Raw genomic sequence first — 18,718 nt, 5'->3', positions numbered from 1 at the left:
GAGAAAAAAAAAAAATCCTTTGCTTCTTCTGAATATTCTATGTATCATTCTTTGCAGAACAACTTTAAAGGTACCTCTGCATGCCTTGCCTTTCACAATTTGGAAAGTTCAGAATAAACAAAGCTATACCTGAACTCCTCACTACAATGTTTCTCTTCCCTGCTTCAACTCTTCCTAGATATATCAACACCACAATGTTTTCGTAGAATGAGTTAGGCCCGGTGACCCATGCCTGTAATCCTGATTATGTGGGAAACTGAGGCAGAAGAATCACAAGTTGAAAGCCAGCCTATACAACTTAGCAAGACCTTGTCTCAAAATAAAAAATAAAAATGGCTGGGGAACGTAGCTCAGTGACAAAATGCCCTTGTATTCAATCCCAAGTGTCAAAAGAATATTTTTCAATCACATTTAATGCAAAGTCTAGCCCCAGTTTTCTACTTCCACATAGTAACATCACCTAGGCCTCTCCACAACTGGAAAGTATTGTATCTTCTACTAAACATTTATTAAGAAGTCTCATAGCAGCCAGGCCTGATGACACAGGCCTGTAACTCCAGAAAATCCAGAGGTTGAGGCAAGAGGATCTCAAATTCTAGGACAGCCTATGCAACCTAGGGAGACCAGATCAAAAAAAAAAAATTAAAAAGGGATGGGGAAGCCCACTATATTGGCACACACCTGTATCCCATTGGCCTAAAAGTCTGTGGCAGGAGGATCACAAATTCAAACCCAGTCTCAGTAATTTAGCAAGACCCTCTCTCTCAAAAAAAAAAAAAAAAAAGGGGGGGGGGGGCTTGGGATTGTGGCTCAGTGCTAGAGTGTTCGCCTAGCATGCATGAGGCCCTGGGTTCGAACCTCAGCACCACATAAATGTAAAATAAAGATATTGTGCCCACCTACAACTAAAAAATAAATATTAAAAAAAAAATGGACTGGTGATGTGGCTCACTGGTTAAGGGCCCCTGGGTTCAATCCCAGTTACCCCCCCCCCCCCAAAAAAAAAAAAAAAAAAAAAAACTGGGGATGTAGCTCAACAACACATGCCTTGGGTTCAATCCCCAGTAATTTAATAAAAATAAAGTTAACTCTCTTCGCCTTTTTTCAATGTCGTGCAAGCACCGAATTTGGTTCCTCACCATCTCTTCTCACAAGACTTTCAGGAAGAGCAATTTTTGGCCAAGAAGCAAAATCGTCCCATTCCCCAGTGGTTTCGAATGAAAACTGGTAATAAAATCAGGTACAATTCCAAGAGGAGACACTGGAGGAGAACCAAGCTGAGTCAATAAGGAATGACATGAAATGGCGCATGTATTTATCAAGGCTGTGATCATATTTTCCTGTCCACCTGAAAATGTTTGCACTATCTGGAGAGAGACGCAGAAGCCGGAGTACTGGTTTTGGTTGGTATGCTAATATGTGAAATATTTGGAAAAAAAAAATTAAATTTCTTAAAAAACCTTGCTCTACTACATCTTTGACTTTTAACCTTCTATCATGCTCCAGGATCCATGCTACCTTCCTCTTCCACCCCTAGAATTTACTATCACAATTATTTTTTACCTTTGCTTCCAAATAATCTGGGCCTTTCAGACATTTGTTCAGTTTCTGACCTTGACATGTGTTCAGCAATCTACAAGTTACAAAGTTTCTACCTCTGATCTCAACCTATTGAGGGTGATAAACCACAAAATTGCTACCCTGGTTTTAGTTGTAAGGTACAGAGGTGTGTGAAGTATGGACACCTTCGCCAAGGTCACACGGCGACTCTTCCATGGTAAAGGGCTCTCCCACTCTCACGGTCCCCGCGAGCACTCCCCTTTTTCCACACCCTACATCACTTGCCAGAGGCGGTCATGTTCTTGGAGCTATGAATGGGTCAGGACAACACCCAGCACCTCCCATGCTGTTCCTCGGCTGACTCCAGGATTTCACTCCTGAAGACCCAGTATCAGACCACTCAGGGTCACCAGACACCGCCCCCGTCCGTCCCCTACCCAAGTGGAGAAAAGGAGGCCTGACGTGAGGGCCAGAGTTGCGGCCCCAGGCTCTGCGCGACGGAAGGGTGGCCGGGTGCTCACCATTGCGCCCCTCGTTGGAGCGTGGTCCTCATCAAAGCCCCGAGCTCAGACTTCTGGGTCTCTACATCCGGTCGCTCATGGCAGCCTCGGCCTTCCGCCATCTCGCCCGCCACCCCGGCCCAGCCGGCCCGGACATCCGCCCCACGCACGGCGTGCTATGGGACGAGCCCACGCACGCACGCACGCCTGTGCGCGTGCCCACCCCACCTGAGGTCGCTGCCTCGGGCGCAACAAACTTCTGCCATTTTTCCCCCGCCTCCATGCGCCGCCTGTCTCCCACTCTCGCGCGGTGGAGCCCAGAGGAAGACGGAAAAGGGGCGGGAGGTGAGAAGTGGCAGCCAACTTCCTCCGCCCTGCAGGCGGAACCTTGTGCCTGGCCGCTGTATAGCTGACAAGTACCCTTTCCACGACTCAGAATGGCGCCCGCTAAGGTCTTCCAGACCCTTTCCAGCCTGGCGATCTGAAAGAGTCTTAGAGCATGATCTGCGACTTTCAAGCACTCCATCCCGGCCTGGTCCTAATTTAAACTCAGGAGAAGCTCTGGAACTAAGTGTTCCGATTTTCACTTCAAGCCATTCCTTTTTCAGCTGGAGGCCTCTTTAGCTGACCAAACATGAGATCGCAATTCCTGCTCCGGCAGCGTTGCAGGGATTTTCGAAAGTCCTAGCTACATTGAGACTAGACGAGGTGGTCTAATCATTAATAGTACTCTCAGTCTGATCCCATCCACAACTAAAAATCATCTACCCCTGGGCAAAAATGGGTATTCTACCCACAGATACTTGCCTAGTCAGGGAGACAAGCAACCACAAAGGGATGATCCAGATGTGTTCTCTACTTGAGGTGCCCAGGCATCTTCTTTTTTAAGAAACTGGTGCTTAATTTTCATTTTGCTTAAGTGTTTGCAGAAGAACATCTCCAGATCATTCGGGTTGTTCATACCCACTCAGACTCCTTAGTAGTGGTAATTGCAGACCAGTTTTCAGTAGCTGACTGGGCACTTCAGTCTTCAGCAGAGAACTGCTGGATAAGCACAAAGGGTATTTGGATGCTTTCAGACCAGTCTGCAACCTCAGGTTGAGTAGCAGTGAACTCAAAAACTGGAGCAATCCACCCTGAAATTCCTTCCGTGGTCACAACTTTTTCAGCAACAGACTGTTTCTTTTCAATCACTTTAGGATCTCTGTAAAAGTAGAGGTCAGGCATGACCTCCCATGGATGTTCACAGGAGACTTTGCCAAGCATGTACATAATTTCTTGGGTCAGCATCCACCACATCAGACCCACAGAGTGAGTTCCTTATTTAGAATCTTATAGTAAGACTCATCAATTCAGTCTGAAAACAGAAAGGCTAAGTAATGCAAGAGCAGCCCAAGTTCAGCAAGAAATATGAAGAAAGGCAGAAAAAACAAGCCACTTTTCAAATGTTCTCATCTTTCTCAAAGTTGTTGTGCATTAACTTTATAATTTTAGCAAGGATTACTATCAAACTCCATTCATTAGGCCAGAGTGGAGGGTTAGTGAAAAACTTGCCCCTCATGTAGCATATTTCCTGCATTTGTGAGTTTATCACATCCTAATTTGTTCCTGGATAAGATACAATGTCCTAAATGCTGTTTTCCACTCAACCCTGACCACATAAACATACAGCCCTCCTCCTAGAGGGAAAAGTAAGGAGGACTTGCTATGCATAAGTGGCATAGGAGGGTCTCCATTCACTTGTCTAACAGTTCCTGCCATCAAAGAAAAATAAGGCAAATAAGACCCAGTTCCTGCCTATGGTTGTAGCTCAGTGGTAAAGCACCTCTAGGTTCAATCCCTAGTACCAATTTAAAGAAAGAACAAAATTTTAAAGCAGAAAGAAAACAAACAAACAAACAAAAAAGACCCAGTTCCCAAGTTTCCACCCTCCTAAAATCTAATTTAATCATATGGTTTAAAAAAAAATCTAATCTAAATTTTTCCTAAATAACCCAGTGCCAAACAATGTGTGATAAGTGCCATTAAAGGGTATGAGCCAAAGGCTGTATGTAGGAATGCCAGGCACAACCCCAGCTGTTAAAGAAAACCTTTAACTTGATTAGCATTGAGGCATGGTCTTGAAAGAAAGTGTTTGAAGCATAGACATAAGGGTATATGTTACAGGAGGGGGGTTTGGAGAGAGCAGAGGGAATTTCTGAAACAGGCAATGTAGGCTCAGAGGGTAAGGATTAGGCCAGTTGACCTGAGTGAGTACAGACTACTAAAAGAGCCGAAGGGGATCTGAAGCCAGAAAGGAGGCAGAGAAACCTCAAACTTGCCTTAAATGCTTGGAGTTTTGGGAGCAGAGGCAAAATGCCTGAGGGCACTTAACACTCAAGTGTTATAACCCAGAGAGATCTGTTAGGAACCTCTTCCTATGGCTATGACGGAGGACAAACATGAGCTATGTTCAGCTTTAAGGACAGATGGTAGAAGGGGAACTGGCCCAGTGAAGGTCTGGTAGGTCATTTGAGCAAATTTACTATTTTTCTGTTCAGTTTTAGCTAATTGAAATCAATTTGCTCCTCCCTAGGATATATATCTTTATTATTATTTTATTATTTTTTTCTTTCTTTCTTTCTTTTTTCCTACCAGGGATTGAACCCTGGGGTGCTTTACCACTAAGCTACATCCCCATCCCTTTTCATTTTTGCATTTTTTTAAAAAATGTGTGAATATTTGGGCTGGGGTTGCAGCTCAGTGGTAGAGCACTTGCCAAGCATGCATGAGGCCCTGGGTTGGATCCTGGCACCACATAAAAATAAACAAAATAAAAGTATTGTGTCCATCTACAACTAAAAAAAATTTTTTTAAATGTGTGAATATTTGAACAGACTCTTATTTAAAGATATAGACATAGTAATCACATGAAAAGATGTTCAACATATTAGTCATTAAAGAAATGTAAATGTTTTCGCTTTTTCACTGCTGTGACCTTACCTTATTTTTTATTTTGAGACAAGATCTCTATAAATTGCTGAGGGTCTCACTAATTGCTGAGACTGGCTTCACACTTGCTATCCTCCTGAACTCAACCTCCCAAGTTCTGGGTTTCTAGGCATGTGCCACTGGGCCCAGCATGGGACATGTGTCTCATACTGATAACGGAAAGCTTTTGGCATTTAAGTAGATATCAGAGTAAAGTAAATGTGGAATTAAAACTACTTTGAATAACCACATAGCAATTACTCCCCTGCAGATAAGAGTTAACACCCAGCTGGTGTAAGGGTTCTGGGTATAATAGAGTGCTTGCCCAGCACAAGCAAGAGTGAATCCAATTCACTAAGTGATGATGGATCTAGGAATCCAACCCTGGCAAGTCCTTTTCTGTGAAATTCTTTGAAACTATTAAAAATATTATCAAATTATAAACACTACCATTAGGCCTGTTATTTATGGAAAAAGAAATTTGGTTGCCAACATTAGTTCAAAAGCTGTATTAGAGATTGTCTGCTTCCCTTTTCTTTTTTCAGTAATTTCTTATATGCCATTTATGGAAGTCTTGAGGAAGTAGGACAAGTCCTCAGTACTACTAGAAAGGGAGACAAAACCTGACTATGACATTGAATTGAAAATTTTGGAAAATATTTTTAAGCCAGGAACTTTTCAGAGCTATTAAATGACTGCAAAAATATCATGCTGGGGGCTGGGTTGGTGGCTCAATGGTAGAGTGCTTGCCTAGCATGTATTAGGCACTGGATTTGATCCTCAGCACCACATAAAAACAAACTAATGTATCTACCTAAAACTAAAGATACATAAATAAATATTTAAAAAAAAATACCATGCTGGAGGGGCTGGGATTGTGACTCAACGGTAGAGCACTTGCTAGATGTAATGTCACATGTCTATTACTCCAACAACTCAGGAGTCTGAGTCAGGAGAATCACAAGTTCAATGCCAGCCTCAATAATTTAGCAAGGCCCTCAGCAACTTAGCAAGACACTGTCTCAAAATAAAAAGGACTGGAATGAAGGTCAGTGGTAGAGAACCCCTGGGTTCAATCCCAAAGTGCCAAAAAGAATGAAAACCACAAAATTATTGGTTGTTCCTAAAGAATTATTTAGATTACAAAGTTCTGTAGTTTAAATTAAAATGCAAGGAATAGCTGGGTGCAGTGGCACTTGCCTGCAATCCCAGCTGCACAGGAAGCTGAGGCAGGAGGATTTCGAGTTCAAAGCCAGCCTCAGCAATGGCAAGACACTAAACAACTCAGTGAGACCCTGTCTCTAAATAAAACACAAAAAGTGTTGGGGATGTGGTTCAGTGGTTAAGCATGCCTGGTTTCAATTCCCAGTACCAAAAAAAGGAAGGAATAAGACAGCATGACAGTGCCTGCCTATAACCATGGGGCTGTGACCCAGGAGGCTGAGACAATTTAGCAAGAGCCTGTCTCAGAAAAAAGGACTGGAGATGTAAGTCAGTGATAAAGCACCCCTGGATCAATCACCAGTACTGCCCCAGTCAAAAAAAAAAAAAAGGAATAAAATGAACTTCATCTCCAAAGTCTTTAAACTTTCTTTTGGCAGGGGATGTGACTCAGTGATAGAGTGTGATATACTTTCTTAATTTGCTTGAAAAGCAAATTCTAAAAATTGAGAAATATGGCTAGAGAGGGAGCTAAGTGGTAAAGTGCTTGTCTGACATGTGCTAGGCCACCGGGTTTGGTCACCAGCTCCATAAAAACAGGGAAAAAAATTGAATACTGATTAATGTTGTATATCTGTAGTCCCAGCTATGTGGAATTTGAGAGGCTGACGCAGGAGGACCACTTGAGCCTAGAAGTTTGTTCATTTGTTTGTTTGGATTAAACCCAGGGGTGCTTAAACACCGAACTACATCCCCAGTCCTTTATCTTATTTTATTTTTTTATTTTCTGGGTATTAGGGATTGAACTCAAGGGCACTCAACCACTGAGCCACATCCCCAGCCCTATTTTATATATATATATATATATTTTTTTTTTTTAAAGAGACAGTGAGAGAGAGAGAGAGAGAGAGAGAGAGAGAGAGAATTTTTTAATATTTATTTTTTAGTTTTCGGTGGACACAACATCTTTGTTTGTATGTGGTGATAAGGATCGAACCAGGGCCGCATGCACGCCAGGCGAGCGCGCTACCGCTTGAGCCACATCCCCAGCCCCCTATTTTATATTTTATTTAGAGACAGGGTCTCACTGAATTGCTTAGTATCTTGTTGTTGCTGAGGCTGGCTTTAAACTTGCTATCCTTCTGTCTCAGCCTCCCAAGCCACCTGGATTACAGCTGTGTGTCATCGAACCTGGTGAAAAAAAATGTTTATAAGAACTTAAAACAATGAGTATTTGCCTATGTATTTCTACCATTGTAAGAGTGGCCTGGAGGAAATGACGCATGAGGGATTCAACTCAGAAGGAATAAGACAGGCATGGCAGTGCATGCCTATAACCATGGCTCAGGGATGCATTCTCTATTAAGCCACTTTGTTCTAGGAAGACATATAGGCCTAGCAAAGTGCCAGGTCCCAAAGTGGAGCAATCCACCTATTGCTAATGGAGTTCGGGCCACAAGAATAGAAGTGTTAAGGGTGTCTCTGTACAAACCAGTAACCCTAGCTACTTGGGAGGCTGAGGCAGGAGGACAGAAAGTCCAAGGCCCACCTGAACAATTTAGTAAGACCCTGCCTTAAAATAAAATAAATCTTACCTCTGGGCTTAATTCCCAGAACTACAAAACATAGGATCTACTTCGTGGTAGAGCATCCCTGGGTTCAAGCCTCAGTACTACAATAAATAAATAAATAAATAGATAGATACATAGATAGATAGATAGATAGATAGATAGATAGTAAGAGTCAGGCATGGTGGCACACACTTCTTGTGCATTCCTGCGGCTTAGGAAGCTGAAGCAGGAGGAGTGCTAGTTCAAAGCCAGCTTTAGCAAAAGGGAGACGCTAAGCAACTCAGTGAGATCCAGTCTCTAAATAGAGTACAAAATAGTGCTGGGATGTGGCTCAGTGGTTGAGTGCCCCTTAGTTTAATCCTGACACTAATAAATGAATAAGAGCCCTGTGTGATAGCTCATGCATAATCCCAGCAACTCTGAAGGCTGAGGCAGGAAGATCCCAAGTTCGAGGACAGCCTGGGCAACTCACTGAGATCCTGTCTCAAAATAAAGAATAAAAAGGACAGGGTTGTAACTCAGTGGTAAGTGCCCCTCAGTTTAATCTCTAGTACCTAAAGTAAAATAAAATGGGGATGTATCTCGGGGATAGAAACCTCCTGCGCTCAATCATATCCACAGTACTGAAAAAATAAATGAATAAAATAAAGCAGAAGACAAGGGCTGGAGTTGTAACTCAGTGGTAGAGCGCTTGCCTAGCATGTGTGAGGAACTAGGTTTGATTCACAGCACTGCATATAAATAAATAAAATAAAGGTCTATCAACAACTAAAAATATATTTTAAAAACAAACAAACAAACAGAAGACAAAGCAGGAAGGGAGTCAGAGAGTACCTGGCCTGGCTGATTAGTCACATGCTGTGATGGTCATGAGGATTCATATTGTCTGGTGTGTGAACTTTAATCTTTTTCTTTTTTTTTTAAGAAAGAGTGAGAGAGAGTGAGAAAGAGTGAGAGAACTTTAATATTTATTTTTTAGTATTTGGCGGACACAACATCTTTGTCTGTATGTGGTGCTGAGGATCGAACCCGGGCCACACGCATGCCAAGCGAGCGCGCTACCGCTTGAGCCACATCCCCAGCCCCGAACTTTAATCTTTATTTAGTTCCAAATTATACAGTTATTGCCTTGGCTTTATACCTATCTGGGCTTGGCCTTCCTGTTGTACCCTTAGTACATAGTTGGCTAGAAATCACCGAGCACATATGACAGTATTTACAAATAGTTGAGATGGAAATGGGGTAATACTGTTTAGTTACTTCTTGTCTGTGTTTCTTTAACCTGCCCAGGGGATGTGAAGAAGTAAAAGGCTCTAGAAGTATACTTTAGAAAAATTAAATATCTTCTCTGATTTCTTACCTCTTTTATATAAAAATTAGGTACTGAAGAAGGTGAAAGCCTCCCAAAATTGAAATAGGATCACTTTTCTTAATTTGGGAAGTCATGCTGATGAGAAGAGAAGTTTCAGGAGGCATGTACCAGTAACACCAGCTACTTGAGAGACTGAGGCAGGAGGATAGAAAGTACCATGCTGATATACAGATTCCATTCTGGTTTTTCCACTGTTATTAGTCAGTACTGTTTGGGCAGAGAGGATGTGGTACCCTGGGCCCAGGTGTGGCCAGTGTCTTTTCTTTCTCTGATTTTATTACCATCATAGTTTTAACTATGATTAAGTATTTAGATGTTAACTTGTGTATGCTTTAACTTTATTTTTTTAAGTTTTATTTTTGTAGTGCTGGGGATTGAACCCAGGGCTTTGTGCATTCGAGGCAAGCACTCTACCAACTGAGCTATATCCCAAGCCCTATGTTTTAACTTTTTGTGGTGCTGAGGATTAAATCCAAGACCTCATGAATGCTTGTCACTGAGCTATATCCCCAGCCCTTCTTATTTTTAATTTTGAGGCAGAGTCTTGCTAAGTTACCCAGCCTGTCCTTGAACTTGCAGTCCTCCTGCCTCAGCCTCCTGAGTTGCTAGGATTACAGGCATGCATCATACCCCAGCTCAGTAGACATTTCATGCATAAATGAATGGATGAAGTATCCAAGTCTGGCAAAGTGGTGCACATCTGTAATCCTACAGACTTTGGAGACTGAGATAGAGGATTGCAAATTCAAAGCAAGGCCCTGAGCCATTTGGCAAAACCTGTCTCAAAATAAAAAACAAAAAGTTCTGAGGATCTGGCTCAGTGGTAAAGTGCCCTTAGGTTAAATCCCCAGTGCCAAAAAAAAAAAAAAAAAGAAAAGAAAAAGAAAAAAAGAAAGAAAAGAAAAGAAAACCACATTTTCTTGGGTTTTGGGAATGGGTGATGAGGTATGCAAAGTTTGCTCAGGGAAACTCAAGACACATACACACATCACACACTGGGGACAAAGGAAATTTGGGTAACAGGTACTTCTGTAGGGAGATTTGGATCTTGTCTGTGTTTCTTTAACCTGCCCAGGGGATGTGAAGAAGTAAAAGGCTCTAGAAGTATACTTTAGAAAAATTAAATATCTTCCTGGAGCCAAATGATCTGTAGAACTTTAGGATACCACCCAGGATATATTTCATGTGTTGTTTGACACTGTTCCAGTATTAGATATTTAGATCAAGTGGACCTGCTTTGTAATATCCCATCCTGCTATTTGTTTGTTTGTTTCTTTTCTTTGTGTACCAGGGATTGAACCACTGGGTCACAACCGCAGCCCTTTTTATGTTTTGAAACAGGGTCTCACTAAATTGCTTAGGGCCTTACTAAATTGCTAAGGCTTTGAACTTGTGATCTTCCTGCCTCAGCCAGCCTTCCATGTAATTTGGATTACAGGCATGTGCCATAGTGTCCAGACCACCTTCTAGACTCTTAACCAATAGGAAAGCAGACTAGACCATTCACAGATGTAATTAAGACCACCTGGAGCCTGGCATGATGCAGCTCACCCGTAATCCTAGTGACTCCGGAGGCTGAGGCAGGAGGATTGCCAAATTTGAGGACAGCCTCACCAATTTAGCAAGGCCTAAGCAACTTAGCAAGATACTGTCTCAAAACAGAAAATAAAATGGACTGGGTATGTAGCTCAGTGGTAATGCATTTTTGGGTTTAATCCCTAGTACCAGAAAAAGGCTCCCTGTTTTTCTGACAGGAATAAAGATAGGATGGGACTCAGCGGGGAGCAACCTGTTCTTATTCTAACTCAGTTACCTCAAAAGGGTTTCAAAAACAGAGAGGAGGGGCTGTGGATTGTGGCTCAGTGGTTGAGTGCTTGCCTAGGAAGCATGAAGCACTGGGTTTTATCCTCAGCACCACATAAAAATAAATAATATTGTGTTCATCTACAACACACACACACACACGTGTGTGTGTGTGTGTGTGTGAAATAATTTGTATCCAAGAGGGAGGCAAGAGAGAGAGCCAGAGCAGGTGCTGAGGGACCCTTCATCCTTTAGTAATCTAAAGGAATACAGGGCTAAGGGCCACAGCGAAGATCCCTGCTTAGGATTTTTTCTTTTGGTAAGCTGAGCCACATCCCCAGCTCTTTTTATTTTGACAGTTTCTTTCTTCCTAAGCATAGGGCCTTGCTAAATTGCTGACACTGGCTTTGAACTCCCTATCCACCTGCCTCAGCTTCCCTGAGTTCCTGAAATAATATGTGTGCCACAGCACCCAGCAAGATTCCTGCTTAGGGCAAGGGAAGAATTCCTTGAATTGTTTCAAACATAGGAAGGGCCAGGAACCACCAATTAGGACACACATTTTGGGATCCCTGAACCTCAGGACCATACTCCAGACTGAGTGATACTGCTCACATACCTCTTGTCTGCCTAAGCAGAAGCTGTCCCTGCATTGATAGGAAACAGCTCCACAGCTGTCTTTAAAGATTATTGGCAGCAAAGTCAACAAATGGAGGGGTGGGACCTAAGCAGGCCTGAGTCAATAGCAACACTTGGCCTCTAAGATAGGATCCTATCCTAGGCCTGAAGGTGCAATTGCACCTCAGTGCTGGGTTCTAGTCAGGCAAGTTACACTGTACACTATTACTCTGAATATATGAATGGCAGCAACTGGTAAGGCCATCATCATAGCAAATAAAAAACAATTTGGAAGGATCTAGCAAAGTAATGGGAAACTTTTTTCAGCGGACACACAACATCTTTGTTTGTATGTGGTGCTGAGGGCTGAACCCAGGCAGCATGCATGCAAGGCGAGCACGCCACCGCTTGAGCCGCAACCCCAGCCCAATGAGAAACTTAATATTGCACAAGTCTTGCCAGGCATGGTGGCTCAAGCTTATAATCCCAGTAGCTTGGGATGCTGAGAAAGGAGGATGGTGAGTTCAAAGTCAGCCTCAGCAATTTAGCAAGGCCCTAAGCAACTCAGTGAAACCCTGTTTCTAAATAAAATACGAAAAAGGGCTGGGGATGTGCTTAGTGGCTAAAAGCCTCTTAATGTCAAAAGAGGTTATGTGGGCCTAACACTTGGTGAGATCCCAAAGTCTGAATGTGAGTGGGGCCCATGTTTGTGAAGGTCATGTTCAACAAATTCTCAGAAGGGAGAGGCTTAATACTGGGATTAGGCAGTTGGCCTTGTCTGGGTGTCTTCCTCTTTTTCAGAGTAAGGACTTTTGCTGTAACAAAGCCTCAGAAAGGCCTTGTTGAATGTTCTGGCAGAAGGAAAAGCATAGACAGAAGTGAGGCATCCCACATAGGAAAAAATGGATTGCACAGGATGTAGACCAAAGGACAAAGAAGTTCAGATTTGTAGATTAAGCTCTTACCTATATGATAAAGAGGTTGTATGAAAAGTGCCCTCAGATGACACTGACAAAGAACAAACACACAATTCCGTGTCACCCAGCACTTTATTAGTGGTAAAAATTGCCTTGGTCTAGGCAGAGAGGAGGCAGGGATAAACAAGCCCAGCGCCCTTCTATGGGGATTTTCCCGGAAATCAGGCGTTCCTCAATGCAGGTTTAGAGTAAACACCATCATGGATGAAATCCCCACAGAAAGCAGCTGGCAACTGCCAAGTCAGGATACGAAGAGTGTCCTAGGCACTGCTGGGCATCTGAGACAGCAGGGCTTCAATGTCAGGTTCTATGTCGATGGTCGGAAAGCGGCGGCTGTATCTGCGCACGGGCACACCGTCAGGGCCCACCAGGAACTTCTCAAAGTTCCAGGCAATATCATTGCGGCACACCGGAGACCAGATGATGAATTTGGGGTCGGTCATGAGTGCACTGGGGTCATCGCTGGGCATTGGCAGGGCCTCCCGCAGGAATGCGAAGAGTGGATGTGCTTTGGAGCCATTCACCTCGCACTTCTCGAAGAGGGGGAAATTGGGCTCGAACCCGCCACCGGGTCGGACGTACTTGAGGGAATTCAGAATCTCTTCGTTCTTCGCGTTCTCCTAAAGGGAGGCAAGGGCAGCTGGGACTCGGGCCACGAGAAGTGAGCCCTTCAACCCCAAATGGGGAGTTTTTCGATGAGTCACCAGGATGTTGCCCTCCTTGCAGCCGCAAGGAGCACCGGAAGGGAAGCCAGTGGCCCGCCTCTTCACGCAATGGGCCAAAGGCTACCAGGTCTGCGCCCCCAACAAAGACTGCATGCCCACCCTTAACCCACCCCATCCAGCGCACCTGATGTCCAAACTGGTTGCACGGGAAGCCGAGCACGACCAAGCCCCGGGGCCCGAGGCGCTCCTGTAGCTCGTTCATTTGGGTGTAGTCCCGAAGCGTGGTGCCTCAAAGAGAAGCCACATTCTCGATGAGCAGCACCTTGCCCCGCAGAGAGCCCAGACTCAAAGGCTCCCCGCCAGCCAGCGGGCGCGCGGAGAAGGTGTACACTGTGGACTGGGCCGCCATTGTCGCCAGCCTAGTGGCACACATGGCGTGGGTGTCAGGGAACTGAAAGAAGTTTATCAGCACAGTTGGGGGACCCAGGCAGTGCCTTTTAACGGGTCACGGCAAGGTCACGTGACACCTACACTTTTCCGGCCCTCCAGCCGGCTCCAGAGCTGACAGTCCCGCCTCATCCGGCCTCCACCCTCCCCAAGGGCCTCGCCCCTCCCCATGACTGGAACTACCAGGAGGGTGCGGCCCAGCGGAATGCGGTCTTCACAAAAGCCAGGCAGAAGCTAGGGCATGTCTGGTCTGGCTCAAGCAACCCTGCACTAGGCTGGACACCGCTGCCGCGGTTCCCGCCGGGAGCCCTCGAGGCCTCAGAATTCATTCTCAAAATGTTCCTTAGGTTGTGGAGTCCGGCCTGGGAGATTGGCCGCCGCCGTGGAAGCAGCTCATGCACAAACAGCCCTCCATCTTGTACCCTTGCAGTATGTGCCCTACTGTCGCCAGGTACACAGGTTGACTTGCAGCGTTGGTGCAGTCTACAAGGGCTTCCAAGGCAAGTAGTTTTTCAATGAGGCTCTTTAATTTTAGGAAGGTCAAACTGAAGGAGGGGTGGGGCAGGGCTCCATCCTGTAAGACAGTTTTCACTTCCCAATATTGTAGGGCTTTCTGGGGGATACTCATATCCAGGCCTCTGATTTTCCTTCTACCTTTCTGCTCCCAGTACAGCAACACCCTTAGTTTTTCTATTAACAAGTAGTGTCGCTGCCACCGACCTAACAGTCGAAACCTCTTGGGAGTGGAGCTCCCTGCTCAACAGCTCACTATGGCCAAGAAAATTCAGTGGCCCCTTCATGTCTCACTAGGCTCATTCCCACTCCACCCATCCATGCTTGGAAATTCAATGTGACACAGGATAATCATCTCCATGTTCTTGGGAGAAGCCAGATTAGTGCTGAGTATGTGTGTGTGTGTGTGGGGGGGGGGGGCTCTACCCCTTTGCAAACAAGCTGGTATTTTACACATACCCTGAAGGAACAAACCTCTCCAGGGTGAGCCAGGCCAGGAGGGCTGAGCCCATCCTCCTTTCCCAGCCCTGGAAAGAGCAAAACACACACCAGGATACAGGAAGTTTAGAAAACTGCCTTTATTCTATTAGTTGGAAAAATTAACTGGTACAGAAAAAAAGTTTAGTCAGCTGGAGAGAAGAGAAAAACCAAGTGCCACCCATGAGAACTGGTGGTTCCTCTGGGAGGGAACCTGGATACAGTGAGAAGAAAGGAGCATTGTGAATAAGAGCCAGACCCTGCAGTCTAGGTGAGAGGTTATGCCACCTTCAAGTGTCTAATTGTTTCAGGCATGAAACCAAATTCCTATTTAGCCCAGCTCTGGAGAGGGGTACTGGGAAATGTGGGGCCAAAAAAGGGTGATATGGCCATCTTTTATCAGAGAAAGTGACAAAACGGGAATTTTAAAAATGAATTTTCCATCTGACTTTATTTCCAAATACACTTTCTTTTTTAAAAAACCAATACACTTTTCTGTGGGATGACAAATATCAGTATTAGGAAATCCAATTATACAAAAAATACTACATCTAATCTGGGATAGATATATTTATTTTTGGTAACATACATTAAGTGGCACTAATTACACAGTAACTATAAGGTAACTAACAGAGTAACAGAACTGTAACTCTGCCACAGCTGCATGGACATGGGCCTTTCTGGCTGAGTACACTTTCAAACAACTAAATGCCCACCCCAGAGCTATGCCAATGAAATTGGCTGAGGAGTAAAGCTCCAAAGTGATGACTCACCAGATTTCCTTGCAGCTGACAGATGATAGGCAGGACATGTTAGTTATAAAGTAGTTACAGCCTAATTCACAAAAGTTACCGTTTCTCTTTCTAGAAAGAAGCAAGAAGTTAAGAAATTCTTTGAATTAGCGCCTGGTGTGTCAGGTGGAGTGCAGAGAGGGCTGTTAGAGCAGTGTCAGAAGAACTCTGGCAGGTCAGACAGGTTGGACATCATTATTAATCATGGTTTGGCTTCTAAATACTGGTAGCAAGATGACTTCTGATTTGTAATCTTAGGTAAATTATAGATAAATGAAAAAGGCCAGTAATCATATACTAAGATTAATAAACAGCACTTCAAAATTAACCGCATAAGGGCTGTGCTTGCAGCAAGGTTTCACAACACAAGGCACCCAGATTTTTTCTTCCCACGTCTGGCTTGCAGAGCAGCTCTCGTGGCCATTTCAAAAACCTCCCTCACTCCATCTTTGGTCTTTGCTGAACACTCCATGTACCCAAAGGCGCCAATCCTGTTTGCCATATCTCTGCCTTCTTCAGGTTTTACTGGCTCCTAGAAAGCAAAAAAGAATGTTTTCAGCAAATACTGTTAAATATACACAGTACAGAATATTTAAATTCAGGTAAAAGTTTGTGTTGTTTTTTTTTTGGGGGGGGGAGGCGGAGATAGGGTCTTGCTATGTTGTGAAGGCTGGCCTCAAACTCTTAAAAGACTCAAGTGATCCTCTGGATTTAGCCTCCTGAGAAACTGGGACTAACACTACACTGCATCAGAAACCCTTTGTTGTTGTTAAAACCGCCAAACTCCCAGATTTAAACTTGTTTTATGAAAATTCTGGAATTGGTATGCAGTAATTACTCTTTCACCCCACCCCCAAAATAAAATCTCTATTAAGCATATTCTTCTCTGGAAAGTGAGATAAAGAGGGAAGGGATCAAGGGAGTCCTGGAAGATTAAGGAAGGAATCCGGGACAAGCCCTTGGGTCTTCCTGTAATTAGCTTTACAGAGGACCAATGTCCATGGACAGAAATAGGGCCTGCCCTTGATTTTCAGGTAGTAAAACCTCAGTGGCTTTCTTGGGTTGAAGAGATTGACAGTATTTCTATAGTGTGGAAGTTCTACCATTAGGCCATCTGGCTTCTGAGAGGCTGAGATGTCGTCACCACCACCATTACTTCATTATAAAGACATTTGGTTAGGGGCTGGGGTTGTGACTCAGCGATAAAGTGCTCACCTAGCATGTGCAAGGCCCTAGGTTCAATTCTCAGCACCACATATAAATAAATAAAATAAAGGTATTGTGTCCAACTACAACTAAAAAAAAAAAAAAGACATTAGGCTTTCTGTTTGGACTTCTTGCCTTCAGGATTTCCTTATCCTTCAGTTGCCACTAAATTATCTTTGGCCTCACATGAACCCAGGTAATAACTAAAGAGGGAAATCAAGAGCTGAGGGGCTGGGGATGTGGCTCAAGCGGTAGCGCGCTCGCCTAGCATGTGTGTGGCCCAGGTTGGAGCCTCAGCACCACATAACAAGAATGTTGTGTCCGCCGAAAAGCTAAAAAATAAATATTGAAAAATTCCCTCTCTCAAAAAAAAAAAAAAAAAAAAAGCCCGAGAAAGGTCTTGTATTTGAGGCATTGGGTACTGTTGGAATGTTTTCTTCCCAGGCTGATAGTCCTCAGGGGCACAGCTCCTCAAAATAGAGATTCCATGCTGGGCATGATAATGCACACCTGAAATCCCAGAAACTTGGGAAGCTGAAATGGTAAGAACTCAAGTTTGAGGCCAGCCTAGGCCATTTAGCAAGGCCTCAAGCAGCAACTTGGTGAGACCATGTCTCAAAATCAATAAAAAATGGGCTGGGGATGTGGCTCAAGCGGTAGCGCGCTCGCCTGGCATGTGTGCGGCCCGGGTTCGATCCTCAGCACCACATACAAACAAAGATGTGTCCGCCGGGGGGGAAAAAAATCAATAAAAAATAAAGGGTTGGGGAGGCAGCTTAGTAGTTAAACACCCTGGGTTCAATCCCTAGTACCCCCCCCCCCCCCAAAAAAAAGACATTCCAAGGATGGAGGATGTAACTCTGCAGAATGCTTGGTGAGCACTGCAAGAGAAAGGGGAGAGACACATTTCATTTCACAAGACTTTCTCAGGGCTCTTCTATGCAGGTACCAGTCAATGAAGTCCAAATAGATAGAGAAGGATTTCTGGGTCTCTATAAACAACTTTATTTTGAGGGTTTCTGCCAGGTGCCCAAGTTAAGAATGCTATAGGAAGACAAAACCCTATCCTAGAACATGCCTGCTTCATCTTGGCTAACTCCCGCCTTGTGTGCTCATCATTCCGAAGATCCTTCTTATTCCCAACCAGGATGATGGGTACATTGGGGCAGAAATGCTTGACTTCTGGAGTCCATTTTTCTGGGATGTTTTCTGAAAGAAAAATGCACAGAATTTGGGGATACAAATTCCATCTTGAAGAATCTCCAAAAGCCCTAGTTAAATTGCACAGATACTTCCTTTGAGAAGTATTTTGAACACACACCTACTAGTTTCTAAACCACTTGCTTCACATGCACAAGGCCATGGATTCAATCCCTAGCAACACACACACACACACACTCAAAAAGTGTTGTGTTCCTCTGCAGGTGGGGCCAAAGTAAGGACACTGGAGGAGCAAAAGATCCAAAACATTGGTGTCACATGGTATGACTTGTCCCTGAGAGAGGGATCCTCACTGGCCATGCCTATCATTGCTAGCAGATGAATTCAGACCCCAGCTTATAGAAGGTTTCCCCATTCTGGGGTTCTAACTGGCCCAGTTCTATCTTGCTCACAGGCTCAAAGCATAACCTCCACCCCGCAAATTTACTGGTATTTCAAATGACTCAAGAATGACATTGGCAATACTGGGAATTAAACTCAGAACCCTGCACACGATAGGAAGTGCTCTACTATTAAGCTACATCCCCAGCCCTTTTTATTTTTTATATTTCTTTGAGAGAGGGTCTCACTATTTTTTTTTTGACCAGGCTGGGCTCAAATTGTGGTTCTCTTCCCTCAGCCTCCCAAACACCTGGAATGTGCTACCATACCCAGGTATGAAAAATGATTGAAAATAACAACAAAATAATAATAACTGTAATACTAGCTGTAATTTCTTTCCAAAACTGTATCATTCTAATTTTAAAAGGTTGTACAGGGCTGGGGCTGTGGCGCAATGGAAGAGCACTTGCCTGGCATGTGTGAGGCGCTGGGTTCAGCTCTCAGCACCGCAATTAAATAAGTAAGTAAGTAAATAAATAAATAAA

The 18,718-nt window shown here is 44.1% G+C and overlaps 3 protein-coding genes across 9 annotated transcripts in view; all 3 read right to left on the bottom strand.

Annotated features, from left to right (window-relative positions):
* The window catches only part of Usp4 (ubiquitin specific peptidase 4), a 48,664-nt gene extending 46,415 nt beyond the window's left edge, over positions 1-2,249 (bottom strand). For 2 of the 4 annotated variants that reach the window (XM_046431550.2, XM_046431549.2), the window contains exon 1: positions 2,082-2,249. In XM_046431550.2, coding sequence (XP_046287506.1) covers positions 2,082-2,182 — 101 coding nt within the window. In that variant the 5' untranslated portion in view covers positions 2,183-2,249. The remainder of the gene's footprint in view (positions 1-2,081) is intronic. The other 2 variants (XM_046431545.2, XM_046431546.2) reach the window with 1 other exon arrangement.
* Positions 2,250-12,585: 10,336 nt separating this feature from the next.
* Positions 12,586-13,705, bottom strand: Gpx1 (glutathione peroxidase 1). The gene is made up of 2 exons (XM_046431351.2): positions 13,382-13,705; positions 12,586-13,152 (listed from the first exon to the last, which is right to left on the bottom strand). The coding sequence occupies exons 1-2, from the start codon at positions 13,628-13,630 to the stop codon at positions 12,793-12,795; spliced, it is 609 nt and encodes a 202-aa protein (XP_046287307.1). The 5' UTR covers positions 13,631-13,705; the 3' UTR covers positions 12,586-12,792.
* Positions 13,706-14,720: 1,015 nt separating this feature from the next.
* Rhoa (ras homolog family member A) overlaps positions 14,721-18,718 on the bottom strand; it is a 47,687-nt gene continuing 43,689 nt past the window's right edge. For all 4 annotated transcript variants that reach the window (XM_058574909.1, XM_046431353.2, XM_046431352.2 and 1 more), the window contains 2 exons: positions 17,710-17,840; positions 14,721-15,957 (listed from right to left, as the gene is read on the bottom strand). In XM_058574909.1, the coding sequence (XP_058430892.1) occupies positions 15,784-15,957; positions 17,710-17,840 (305 nt within the window). In that variant the 3' untranslated portion in view covers positions 14,721-15,783. The remainder of the gene's footprint in view (positions 15,958-17,709; positions 17,841-18,718) is intronic.

The sequence above is a fragment of the Marmota monax genome, unplaced genomic scaffold (genome assembly GCF_021218885.2).
Source record: "Marmota monax isolate L192 unplaced genomic scaffold, Marmota_monax_Labrador192_F-V1.1 WCK01_AAM20220418_F8-fsc00022, whole genome shotgun sequence".
NCBI classification, from domain to species: Eukaryota; Metazoa; Chordata; class Mammalia; order Rodentia; family Sciuridae; genus Marmota; species Marmota monax.
This window is presented reverse-complemented; position numbering and strand designations above follow the sequence as displayed.